A 12,667-nucleotide genomic window follows, 5' to 3' on the forward strand; every position below is an offset into this window, starting at 1 on the left:
TTTATGCAGGGTAAAACGGATTTATCTGGGTTTAGACCCCATTGGGAGTTGGGCATCTGAGTGCTAAAGACAAGCACACTTCTATGAGCTGTTTTCAGGTAAACTTGCAGCTTTGGGACAAGTGATTCAGACCCTGGGTTTGTGTCTGGAGCCAGACAGGAGTGTCTGGTTCAGCAAGACAGGGTGCTGGAGTCCTGAGCTGGCAGGGAAAACAGAAGCAGGGGTAGTCTTTGCACATCAGGTGGCAGCTCCCAAGGGGGTTTCTGTGATCCAACTCGTCACAGGTACCTTCTTTGCATTTTGTCAAATGTGCAGTGAAAGCATTCTTAAAATGAACAACATGTGCTGGGTCACCATCTGAGACTGCTATAACATGAAATATATGGCAGAATGCAGGTAAAACAGAGCAGAAGACATAACTCCTCGGGGGAGAATTGTCAGTCACAAATTTAATTGACACATTTTTTTAAATGAGCGTCACCAGCATGGAAGCATGTCTTCTGGAATGGTGGCCGAAGCATGAAGGGGCATATGACTGTTTAGAATATCTGGCATGTAAATACCTTGCAATGCTGGCTACAAAAGTGCCATGAGAACGCCTGTTCTCACTTTCAGGAGACGTTGTAAATAAGAAGCAGGCAGCATTATCTCCCATAAATGTAAACAAACTTGTTTGTCTTAGCAATTGGCTGAACAAGGAGGAGGACTTGTAGGCTTTGAAGTTTTACACTGTTTTGTTTTTTAATGCAGTTATGTAACAAAAAAAATCTGCATTTGTAAGTTGCACTTTCACGATAAAGAGATTGCACTACAGTACTTGTATGAGGCAAATTGAAAAATACTATTTCTTGTTTATCATTTTTACAGTGCAAATATCTGTAATAAAAAATAGTATAAAGTGAGCACTGTACACTTTGTATTCTGTGTTGCAACTGAAATCAATATATTTGAAAATGTAGAAAAACTTCCAAAAATATTTAATAAATTTCAATTGGTATTCTATTGTTTAACAGTGTGATTAAAACTGCAATAAATTTTTTTAATCGCAATTAATTTTGAGTTAATCGTGTGAGTTAACTGCGATTAATCGACAGCCCTAATAATTATCCACATTAAAAAAAAACCCTACAAATAGCCTGTTCCAGGCTCCATACCAAAGATGGTATTTGCTATTTTTATGGCCCAGTCCTGTGAGGTGCTGAGTACTCTCAGCTCCTGCAGAAGCTCTTAAGCAGGAGTTGAGGGCACTGAGCTCCTTGCAGGAAGCACTCCTTTCCCAAGATTACACCTTTAAGTACAAAGAATAAATGTTCCTACATCTGAGAATTTGACCCTGACTCCTGAAATGTGAACTTTACATCATCATTAGGCACAAACAGAACGTTGGCATAGCTGCTCTATGCTTTTATATAGAGCAGCTCTGTTCGTGAAGCAATCTAGGCTAGTGGATACAAGAGCAGTTAAAGTTGGAGCACATCTGCACACTTACTGTAAATATCAAAGCATAGAAAGAGTAAACCAAAGAGATTATACCAAAAGCTTCCTGACACTTATCCCATAAAATAATTTTGGTGTGTTAAAAAATTATACTTCATCTTTCAATGGGAAAGAGTTAACACTGTGAAACAGTTCCCAATTTCCAGCAGTAATCATATGTAGTCAAAAGAGCAAATTGAAAGTTTCTGTTCTTAGCCGCTTCATAACGAGATGTGAATTCACAAGAACATAAATTGGGAAGGGACCTCCTGGGTCAAGTCCATTCTCCCCTAGCACAGGCAATGCCATCATATAACCTCTTTCCTAAACTTATCAATTCATACCTCCAGGACTATCACAGTCCCCACCGTCATTGAATACATGTCGTATTGTGCCACTTGCTTGCTTAGTGAAGAACTCAGGATCTTCAGAGCCTCTAAATATTGCTTAAGGACCTTTTTGCCAAGGTTTAAGAGGACTTCTGAATTATTTCCCTCTAGGTAGAGCTTGATCCAATTCCCATGGGATTTTTCTGCTATCTTAAAATGCTCAAATCCAGGATCTAGTAAGAAAAAAAAAGGTAAAAGTATCAGTAAGTAAATTAGTAATTATCAGAGTCCTGATTATATTTTTACACTTCCCAGGAAAACCTTGCTTCAGGACCTAAAACAATTGTAATTTCACACCGAGAAAGATATAAATCCTAAATAGGCAATCAAGTCTATAATGAGATAGTTACCCCAGAATAAGACTGATTAATCCCCGAACAATGAAACAGTGAAGCCCTCAAAGTTGAAAATAAGTAAACCTACTGAAAACGAAAAACCTATAAAAAATTAGAAGAACTTTCCAAACTGACACTCACTTATATACTTATGTACTTAAGCCCTGTCAGAACTCATATGTTCTCCATTAGGATCACTAGTTATCCATAATCAGTATAGGCCAAGCTGGATATCATCTGTTGGTGGTTCTCTAGAGGGAACCTCAGTTCCTTCCTTCAACTTGTGTGGGCAAAGCAGCAGGAATTTGTATATAATGTGATATGGACTATTTTATTTTAGTTTTAAACAGTAACACTGCCAACAATGCCTTTTCTGATTTAAATGTGAAATTTTCCATATTTGTCTCACTGTCCAATAAGACACGGCTTGTTTTCTGGGTTCTATGCAGCATATTCGAAATGTTTTTTTGCAATATAGAGCATGTAACTTACACTATTGATGGTAAAGAACGAGTTTGTTAGAGCTCTAATCAGTGGACAAGCATAAAGCATACAGGTAAAGCCAATCTCTCATTTAGAAGTGGACATAGGTACTGTGAGACTAATATTAGACTGCATCCCTGAAAAGAAATCCTTTTAAAATGTTTTTTTCAAACACTTTTTATTAGTATCAATAAAAACGTGAAATTGTTGAATTCAATAGACTCAGATTTGCCAGCAATACAGAAACACACAGCCATTCAATCTTTTTTCACTGAGTATCATTCCCTGATCTCTGCAATCAAGTCCCCAACATACACATTTCTGTAATTTCACCTGATAGAGCCAAATAAAATTAGTAGAAACATGAACTGTTACATCATGCGGTCAATAATTTCAGAAGTGATTTTCCATGCCTCACTTTTAGGGTGTCCAACCTGAAACACTGCAAGTGGCCTGATTTGTCAGATTACCTACCATCTGAGAATCAGGTCCCTTTCAAGACAGATTCCCAAAATCCTAGACTTCTGAAAATCTTGGTACTGTATGTTTGCAAGTTCCCAAGGTTCTCTACTGGAATTAATCCCTTTTAAAGGTTATAGTTTCACAGAAAAGTCCTGTTTCTTAGGAGCATACTATTAAGGAAGCTACGATAGCCAAGATATTTCCAAGACATGGAGACTTCAGCCTGATCGTCAAGCCTTTTAAAACTGAGTGTGTGAAAAGTGAAGGGATTATGATCAGTTAGTCCGACCTTGTGCGCAACACAGGCCATAGAATTTCACTAAATGGTTCAGTTCCTGCATCCAATCCATCACTTCTTGTTGAGGTAGGGCACATCTTTTGGAGAGAGATTTCATCTGGATTTAAAGACTTCAAGTGACAGAAGCTACCACATCCCTAGGTAAATTGCTCCAATGGTTCATTACCTTATTTTAGTCTCAGTTTTCTTAGCTTCAGCTTCCAGCAACTGAATCTTATGTCTGTCTGATAAATTAAAGAACCCTCTATCAAGTCTTCTACCCATGTATGTACTAGCAATCTGTAGTCAAGTTATCTCCTACATGTCTCTTGGATAAACTAAATAAGCTAAACTTCTTTAGTCTCTTAGCTAGGGTCAATCGATTTTCTAGTATCAAGAAAAACAAATTTCAGCAAATCAAAGTTTTGAAAGGAACAACTTGAGAAACAACCCCCAACAAAATTGTTTTAGGGGCGGTTTTCAGAGTCACTGGCTTTGCCCAAGCGATGGCCATGAAAACATGCATTTTCAAGGCCTTAAAAAGTTAACGTACCCTCGGGAAAGTAGGATGCTTTATCAGGCAAGTACCAACATCTTCTGTAGAATCTAAGTTTTCATTTTAAAAATGAAGTTTCTAACGCTTATGGTTGCAAAGATAAGTTTCCAAATGTGAATTGTGAATTGAGGAACTGTAATCCTCCCAAGTCTGCACACAGAGCTGGTGCCCCTGCTCCTGCTGGTTTGTCAAGCTGCAGAAGTGAAAACTGCTGCTATTCAGAAACCTGTAAGCAAAAGTAAAACTGACTGCTAATCTAGGAGCAGTAGCAAAGGCAAGAGCTGGAGTGAAAGACTCAAACTGAAGCTGCGGGGAAAATCCTATCAGAGAAACTGCCACCCCGCTCAGGAGGTAGAAATTTCAGGAACAAGGAGGGTGACAGAGATGCACCTACACAGCTGCCAAGCTGTTGAAGGAAAAGAACGTGCCCTCTCCCTTCAAGAAGTCAGAGGGTGTTGCTTTAAGGGTGTCACGCACTAATTAGTGAAAGTCTGATATGAAAGATGGAGGCCTCAAACATTTTGGTAGGAAACTATGCACGCTGTCCCTTCCAGCAGCCTGCAAAAGATTGTTTTTCAACTGGTCATTGTCTCTGGACAGTGGCCATCCCATATTTTCTATCAGTGCCCATGGCCAGCAACGTGTTGGAATACCCGGGCCATGCCCCCTTTCCTCTAGCCCAGCCCTTTACCCCTGGGCCAGGTGGGGGAGTGACTTAAGAGCTACAGCAACCCTAGACCAGAGGATTCATCTCATGCTGGGAGAATACTCCACTGACTCTAAGTCAAGCTAAAAAGGTAGGGTTTTTTTTTGGCCAGAGTCGCGCAAAGCAGCCTTTCGCAGGCCATCAATACGATCCAGAAAATACAGCAGCTCTGAAACTACGTAGGAAGGAGGACATAAAGGGCAGAGAAAGAAAAAACTAACACTGAGGACAAAACAGGAACGATATGCCATGTTCTTGTAGATAGGACACTGAACTGGAACACAAGAGACCTGGGTTTAATTCCTGGATCCACAGACTTGATGTGTAACCTTGGGCAAGTCACTTAATCTGTGCTTTAAAACCCCATCTATAAAATGGGGGTGATCCTCCATCCCGTCTTGTTCATTTGGTTTGTAAGCACTTGGGCCTGGAGCTATTTGGGACAGCACTGTATAATCTGTTGGAACTTCCAGACACTATTGTAAAACACATTTTCTGTTACAGGAAAATATAAAGTGAAGTAAAGACAGGAAGAGTAAAAAGTTACTACTTTTCTTATTTCTGTTATGCTTTCAGAGTATTTATAATATAAAGTTGATTGACAATAAGTTCAGTACAGGGTGAGCAGTACACAAGGAAAATACATCTTAGCCATTCGCAGGGAGTTTTGAATTGTGTGGCAAGACAATTTTTTCCATACTGGCCAGTAACACCTTAATCTTCAGGCTGTTAAGTGTATGGTTTTCAAGCTCCCTGTAGTTTCTTCTCTTCAAACAAACTGTGCTTTTAAGCCTAACAATAGCTATCTCAAACCATAATTTAAAATAAAACAGAGTTGAACTACCTACCAATACTGCAAAGGCTAATGTGACTGAAAGAAGAAATATTTGATATTTGCAAAGACAAAATGGACTTTTTCAGAGAGAATGGAAGATCTGTTATTCCAAGACTCATCTTCCTCGGTGCTCTCAGGAAGATTTGAGACTCAGAAGATAACTGCTAGTTTTTCCATTGTAGAAACTCATTTACTCTCTATAAACATCTGAATAAGAGTTTTAGTACTCCCCCCGCCCCGGAGACACAAGTGCCACCATCTTTACCGCTGGATTTTAACCAACTCCCTACAAATTCAGTTTTTCTCCACACTCTAGGATGGAAAGCATCTAGTTTATTAAGTTACATCAAATTTTGTTTCAAGAAAGTTACAGACAATATGGTGTCAAAGAAACATCCACTCAATATTTCAGTTGAAATAAGCAGCAGAAGTATTTGTTGCATTAATAGTAAATGAATAAGGGCTCCTCTATACAAACAATTAGTGTACGGCAACCTGGAGTGCAAGTCTATTCCATGCTAGCCTGCTGTAAACTAACTGTCCACGTGGCCCCTGCTACCAAGCACTAAAGTTGCCTAGTACTCTCGGATAGATTCCCATCTCAAAGCAGAGTTCCTGCAAAGTTTGCAATAATGACTGTTAGACTTGAAGGTATTTTCCTTACTCTCACCAAATACCTTCTAAAGTAGCCTGCAACAGTTGTGAAATTAAGAATTCCATCCATGAATTTTTGGTGCATAATTTTCTAAGATTACAGATGATTTCAGCTAAATTTATTCCAGCGGTTACAATTCAAACCAGTACTTCCAGCACAAAGATAGAAGTCGCTGGAATCAAAGGGTTTTTCAACTCTGAAGAGTGACTGGGTAAAAATGGCACTTGCTCACTCGGGCCCATCTGCTCCTTGTATATATTCAGTTACAGCTGCTTACTTTAGGGACAGGGATTCTTTGCTTTTTTTAATACAACCTTTTACTCCCATTAGCCCGGCAGAGCCGCAGCTAGAAGAGTGAGCTAAATTCTTTTTCTTCTGCAGCAACAAAACTCTTTAGTGAGTTTGTCAGTTACAGCTGTGCAATCCTATTGAAGACAATGTTGCAAAAGTGTAACTGACTGCACTCATTTGGCCTGCGGAATCGTTTGAGGAATAATACATGAGAACAGAAGAGCCCAGATTCAATTTACATGACTGGCTGAACTTAGAAACTTTACTTAATATTGAATCTTGAATAACAAATGGAACATCACAATGCCCTTTTTACAGTTATTTTTCAGTGTAGACTACTGAAGGCCTTTATATTGCCATCCAAAATCCCCTTATTGTTGTGATCACTGTCAGCCATTTTATTATGTGGTGTGTACAGCCACTTCTACCCTGAAACAAATCTCCATTTATATACATTGCCTGGTTTGAGACTTAATACTACAAAGATATTAAACTTTTCCTCTGCTAATTTTTCCTTCTGTACCATTTTCACTTATGGCAGCATTTCACCGACTGGGGTCCAGGGACCCCTGGGGGTCCGCAGGCCCTGCTGATCAACTCCTCCCCCTCCTTCCCAGCACCTCCTACACGCCGGGGAACAGCTATTCCCTGGTGTGCAGGAGGCACTGGGAGGGAGGGGGAGGAACGGGGCGCGCTCGGGGAAGGGGGCGGAATCATGTCCGGGGCTGCTGGCCCCACTGATCAACTCCTCCCCCTCCTTCCCAGCACCTCCTGCATGCTGGCATGGGGGGAGGGAAGAGGCAGGGAAGAGGAGGAGTAGGGGTGGGACTTGGGGGAAGAGGTGGAGTGGGGGCGGGGTCTGGGGCTGAGCGGAGTCCACGGCAAATTTTTAAATCAAAACGGGGGTCCTCGGGTTACTAAAGTTTGAGAACCGCTGACTTATGGATTAGTTAAGTGTGAGGCTTGGCCAGATACCTAAATGTTGTAACCACAGCTACGTCTTTCATATCAGCCCGTCTAGTATACATGATCAGTCTGAACCTGCACTCACTTCTGGCAGCTGAAAAGGAGAAGAAACTTTCTCTTTCCTCCTTATGAACCCAGAGGAGTGCTGGCTGCTCCAAGAACTCCTTACTTTACCTCTCACCCCAAGCCTTCTAGATGCAGAAAGAAGATGGGAGAAGAATTGAGAAAAGGTGACCAAGGGTCCAAGCACGTACACATAATGAGGAAAAGATTCCATTCTATTCCTTCACCAGCCTCCTTCTTTGGAACCTCCTCTCTCCCTCTACTGAATCTCTGCCCACACCATTCCAGAACAGCATCAGCAGGAAATTGACGTGATTCTTCACAGTTGCATTGCGGCCCAAATGTGTCTTATCAGCAATGACATGAAACATTGTGCGTGAACAGCCCAGGAGTGGGGTTCTCACAGCAGAGCAGGGTAAGTTTGGCTCCCAGAGTCCAGGATTGGAATGACCTAGCACATCACCGGTCCAGCCAACACCAGAGGGGAACGTCACAATGCTTAAGAGCAATATTGTTTATATTTTTGCACTGGATTTTTTAACATGTCAACATTAATTCTCCATCTTTATTATTCCAAATAAATTTATTTTTAAAAACAGTTGAATCTAACCACAATTTGACAACTGCAAATAATCCAGTTCTAAGGAAGCTATATAAGAAACTAATATATAGGTTAATGTCCTTGTGGCCCTGTAAGTCCTACCTTCTCAAGCAAAGATAGAAGAAAATGCTTAAATTCAATGCATTAGTAACAGCACTATGGTGGACATATCTGGGTCATGGAGATTTAAGAATTCTGGTTGGATTTTATTCCTGACTGCTATATAGTGGATTGGATACAGCAGATTTACAAGAAAAAAAAATGATCATCAAACATAAGACAATTTGTTCATTTAAGTTTTTTGAGGTAGTTCAAACATTTACATTTGCAATTATGGTATGGTTATAACCTTAAAAGACTCTGGGCTAACTTTTCTTCAGATGAAGTTATTTTTTCCACGGCCCTTAATCACTTATCTTTTAGGTCCTCCTGCTGAATTCAGTTTGTTGTAGATCACTGAGCATGTCAAGTTCTATTTTACTAGATTTTGTAACATGCACTCCCAATGTGCAGCTTACGCTGTCTCAATGTCTTGCAGATCCCCTGGTTAAGAGCAGGATTCAAGCAATAGGTAGCTCTTTAATGTGGCTGTAATTAGGCATGTTAATTCAGAATTAAGTACTTCCATTCACACACACACACACTATACAAGCTCCCTAGGACATTTCATTTTCTGACAGTAGGAAGATTGCTCTCCTAGAGTAACTGAAGTAACATTACGTAATGCATTTGTATTTCCACTGAAACATCGAGGGCCTCAAAGAATAATATAAAACAAGCTTTTGACCAAGCTCCATGAGATAATTATGTAAGACACGATTTTATGGTATAAATCATAGGAAAGAGTTTCAAAGTCTTATTTAACTTAAAAAGGGGGAGGACTAATCTGTAGCTCTCATTTCTTCCCACTCTCTCCACCCTGAGCCTCCTTTCTCATCATGCTCTTGTCTTCCATTCTCCTGTTCCTTTTCCATGTTATTGCTTATGTCTTTAGATCCATCCTGCCCCTGGAGTGAGACCTGCTCACTCAACACAAATCCACACTTAAAACTCACTTCAGTGACACACACTAATGGAAATCCATGTAAAACCTCAGCCAAAACTGGGAGGAAGGGGCTAGTGAATTTCCCTGGACAAAGCTTGAATTATCTGTCCCCCAGGGAAGTTCATAAGCGGTCAGTCGGGAGGGAGGGGCTGACAGCTGGGCCTCATTAAGGACACAAGCCTTTTAGCCTCTGAGTTGAAGAAAAGAGGCCTTTTGATTCAGGGAGGAACAAAGTCTTCCTGGAATCTAGGCCAAGATGATCTCTGCATACCGGGTGTATGTGGCCACTCAATGACCACATCTTCCATTACATTGGGTGGCTTTGTACTGCTCCAATGGTCAAACACTGCCTCAAAAACAGCTGCCCCAGTGACAAGAGTCTTCATACAAAATGGGAAATGACTGCCTCGGAAGAAGGAGTACAGCGGAAAGGGATCTGGGAATCATAGTGGACCACAAGCTAAATATGAGTCAGCAGTGTAACACTGTTGCAAAAAAAGCCAACATTCTGGGATGTATTAGCAGGAGTGTTGAAAGCAAGACACCAAAGGTAATTCATCTGCTCTACTTCATGCTGATTAGGCCTCAACTGGAGTATTGTGTCAATTCTGGGTGCCACATTTCAGGAAAGATGTAAACAAATTGGAGAAAATCCAGAGAAGAGCAACAAAAATGATTCAAGGGCTAGAAAACATGACCTCTGAGAGAAGACTGAAAAAACTGGGTTTGGTTTGTCTGGAGAAGAGAAGATCAAGAGGGGACATGATAACAGTTTTCAAGTACATAAAAGGTTGTTACAAGAAGGAGGGAGGTAAATTGTTCTTGTTAACCTCTGAGGATAGGACAAGAAGCAATGTGTTTAAATTGCAGCAAGGGACGTTTAGGCTGGACATTAGGAAAAACTTCCTAACTGTCAGGGTGGTTAAGCACTGGAATAAATTGCCTAGGGAGATTGTGGAATCTCTGTCATTAGAGATTTTTAAGAGCAGGTTAGACAAACACTTGTCAGGGATGGTCTAGCCAATACTTAGTCTGCCATGAGTGCAGGGGACTGGACTAGATGACCTCTCCGGGTCCCTTCCAGTCTTTTGATTCTATGGATTCCCCAAGCACAGGGGAATATTTTGTCGGCACAGAACTATGTTAGCATCCTTTACACCTGGCTTCCGCTCAGACTACGACACAAGAATGGCTGGGCTTCCCTGGCATCTGGCTGATATCAAACTACCAAAACTCCTCCTTGGGCCCAGTGACAACCAGCACCAATTGTAAACTGGACAGATCTAAGAAGGGGATCGGAGAATAAAAAGTGGCTTCAATTTCACCATTGTTTGACTCCATTAGGAATCATAAAATCATAGAATATCAAGGTTGGAAGGGACCTCAGGAGGTCATCTAGTCTAACCCCCTGCTCAAAGCAGGACCAATCCCCAGACAGATTTTTGCCCCAGATCCCTAAGTGGCCCCCTCAAGGACTGAACTCACAACCCTGGGTTTAGCAGGCCAATGCTCAAACCACTGAGCTATCCCTCCCCCCCTTGTGTTTTCATTTAATCCACATACCTAAAACAAAGTCAATATTAGACATTAACTGAAGAGTTTCATTTTAGTTTTAGGCCTAAAATGTAACTCATCACTGAAGCAAATGCAATCGTGCTTTAAGCAAACTAGTATTTTTGCAAAATAGTTCACTCCCCCACAGTTATTTACATTGTACAGAAACAACCAACTTGCATGTCATTCGTAACATGCACACTTTGGGAAGTGAGCATTCATGTGTACCATCAACCCACAGCTGTCATCTTTCAGTTCAGGAAGTCACTCACTCCAAACCACATGTTTATGTGTAGCTAAACTCCTTCCAGGCTCTCCTCTTTCTTCCCATCTTGACACTGCATGTTCAGAGTCCTCTATCAACTGTCTGGGCTCCCCTCTTCCAAAAGAAGCCACTCCATTGCTCCTATGTCAGTTTCTATTAACTCTTCCCCTCAAAGTGATGAACTCCGCAGTTCAGTTTCAGAATTTTCATTTAACATTTAACTTTAATGTACCTAAAAATTGATTTTTAGCTTGAAGATTCCTTTGTCCTTCAACGAGTTATTCAGATACCTATGCTCTTACAACAAAGTAGAGCTGTCAGAATGTTTTCTGTGCCACCTTTCAATATAATTTTATGAGCAAAGTAAGTTCCTAATCTACTTTCCCTATATTGTTCATTAAATTTGTATGATGTAATATACATGAAGATAGATAACACTTGTGTACTCCTCCTATTAGTGCAAGACTGGCTATGTCTCCGTACCCCTACCCCCCATCCATCTCACTATAGCTTCTTCCAAAGAAAATGTGAAGACGACACACTTTTCGTTTTCATTTGTCTTTAAGATGAAATAACCAATGTAGGACACAGTACTGCAGCTGACGGCATATTATTCTACAAACAGATCATAAATAAGACCTTTTGTGTCTGGCAGAACAGCAGCAACTCTGTGCAAAAGAAGTCAGCTCACCAACAAGCAAAGGTAGAGTTCCAAAAAAATTAATGACATGAAGAACAGATGGTGGCTGGATAAATCAAATGAGCTTCAACTTCTCGCTGAAACCCATGATATGCATGGCTTCTTTAATGCTGTTTAAACCATTTATGGCCCATGCATCCAAGGCCAACCCCCCTGAGATCTAAAGATGGAGGGGAGTTGATCAAAAAAATGGAAGCCATCAACGCACACTGGAAGCAACACTTCAAAGATCTCCTCAATCAGGATTCTGCTGTTGATGACAGTGTCTTCACCTTGATCCCACAACACCCGATCAGAGATGAATTTGGAATACCTCCAACCCTGGAAGAAGTGTGCAGAGCTATTAAGCAGATGAAGAACAACAAGGCACCTGGAGTTGATGGAATCGCTACAGAAATTTACAAGCGGGGGGAGAGGAACTCACCTCACAACTACACAATCTTGCTTTGAAAATCTGGAACCATGAGAAAATCCTATTTGAATTTAGAGATGCTATGATTGTGACGATTTTCAAAAAAGGAGATGAATCCGACTTTGGAAATTATAGATGAATTTCTCTGTTAGCAACTGCAGGAAAGACTCGCAAGACTTCTCCTGAACCGGCCTCTTCTCTCTTGCAGAAGACATTCTTCCTGAATCTCAGTGTGGGTTTAGATCATCTAGAGGCACTATTGACATGATCCTCACAGCTTGCCAGCTGCAGGAAAAATGTAGAGACCACCACAGACCACTATCCCAGGCATTCATTGACCTGACAAAAGCCTTTGACTCCATTAACAGAGAAGTGTTGTGGAAAAGCCTTCTAAAGTATGGATGTCTACCAAAATTTGTCACCATTCTTCGGCTCCTTCATGATGACACACAAACTGTCATCCTCTGTAATGCATCTACCACAGCTTCCTTTTAAGGTTAAGACAGGCGTTTATCAGGGCCGTGTCACTGCCCCGACATTCTTCTCCATCTTCCTTGCTGCAATGCTTTATTTGATCACTGATAAGATACTGGTAG

At 41.0% G+C, this 12,667-nt stretch overlaps 1 protein-coding gene across 1 annotated transcript in view; it reads right to left on the reverse strand.

Annotated features, from left to right (window-relative positions):
• Positions 1 to 12,667, reverse strand: part of LOC113409439 (GPI ethanolamine phosphate transferase 2-like) — a 121,201-nt gene that overhangs the window by 72,765 nt on the left and 35,769 nt on the right. The window contains exon 7 of the mRNA XM_026663352.1: positions 1,821 to 2,038. Within this exon, the coding sequence (XP_026519137.1) occupies positions 1,821 to 2,038 (218 nt within the window). The remainder of the gene's footprint in view (positions 1 to 1,820; positions 2,039 to 12,667) is intronic.

Source organism: Terrapene carolina, unplaced genomic scaffold (assembly GCF_002925995.2).
Source record: "Terrapene carolina triunguis isolate 2854851 unplaced genomic scaffold, T_m_triunguis-2.0 Scaffold33356, whole genome shotgun sequence".
Classification (NCBI taxonomy): Eukaryota; Metazoa; Chordata; order Testudines; family Emydidae; genus Terrapene; species Terrapene triunguis.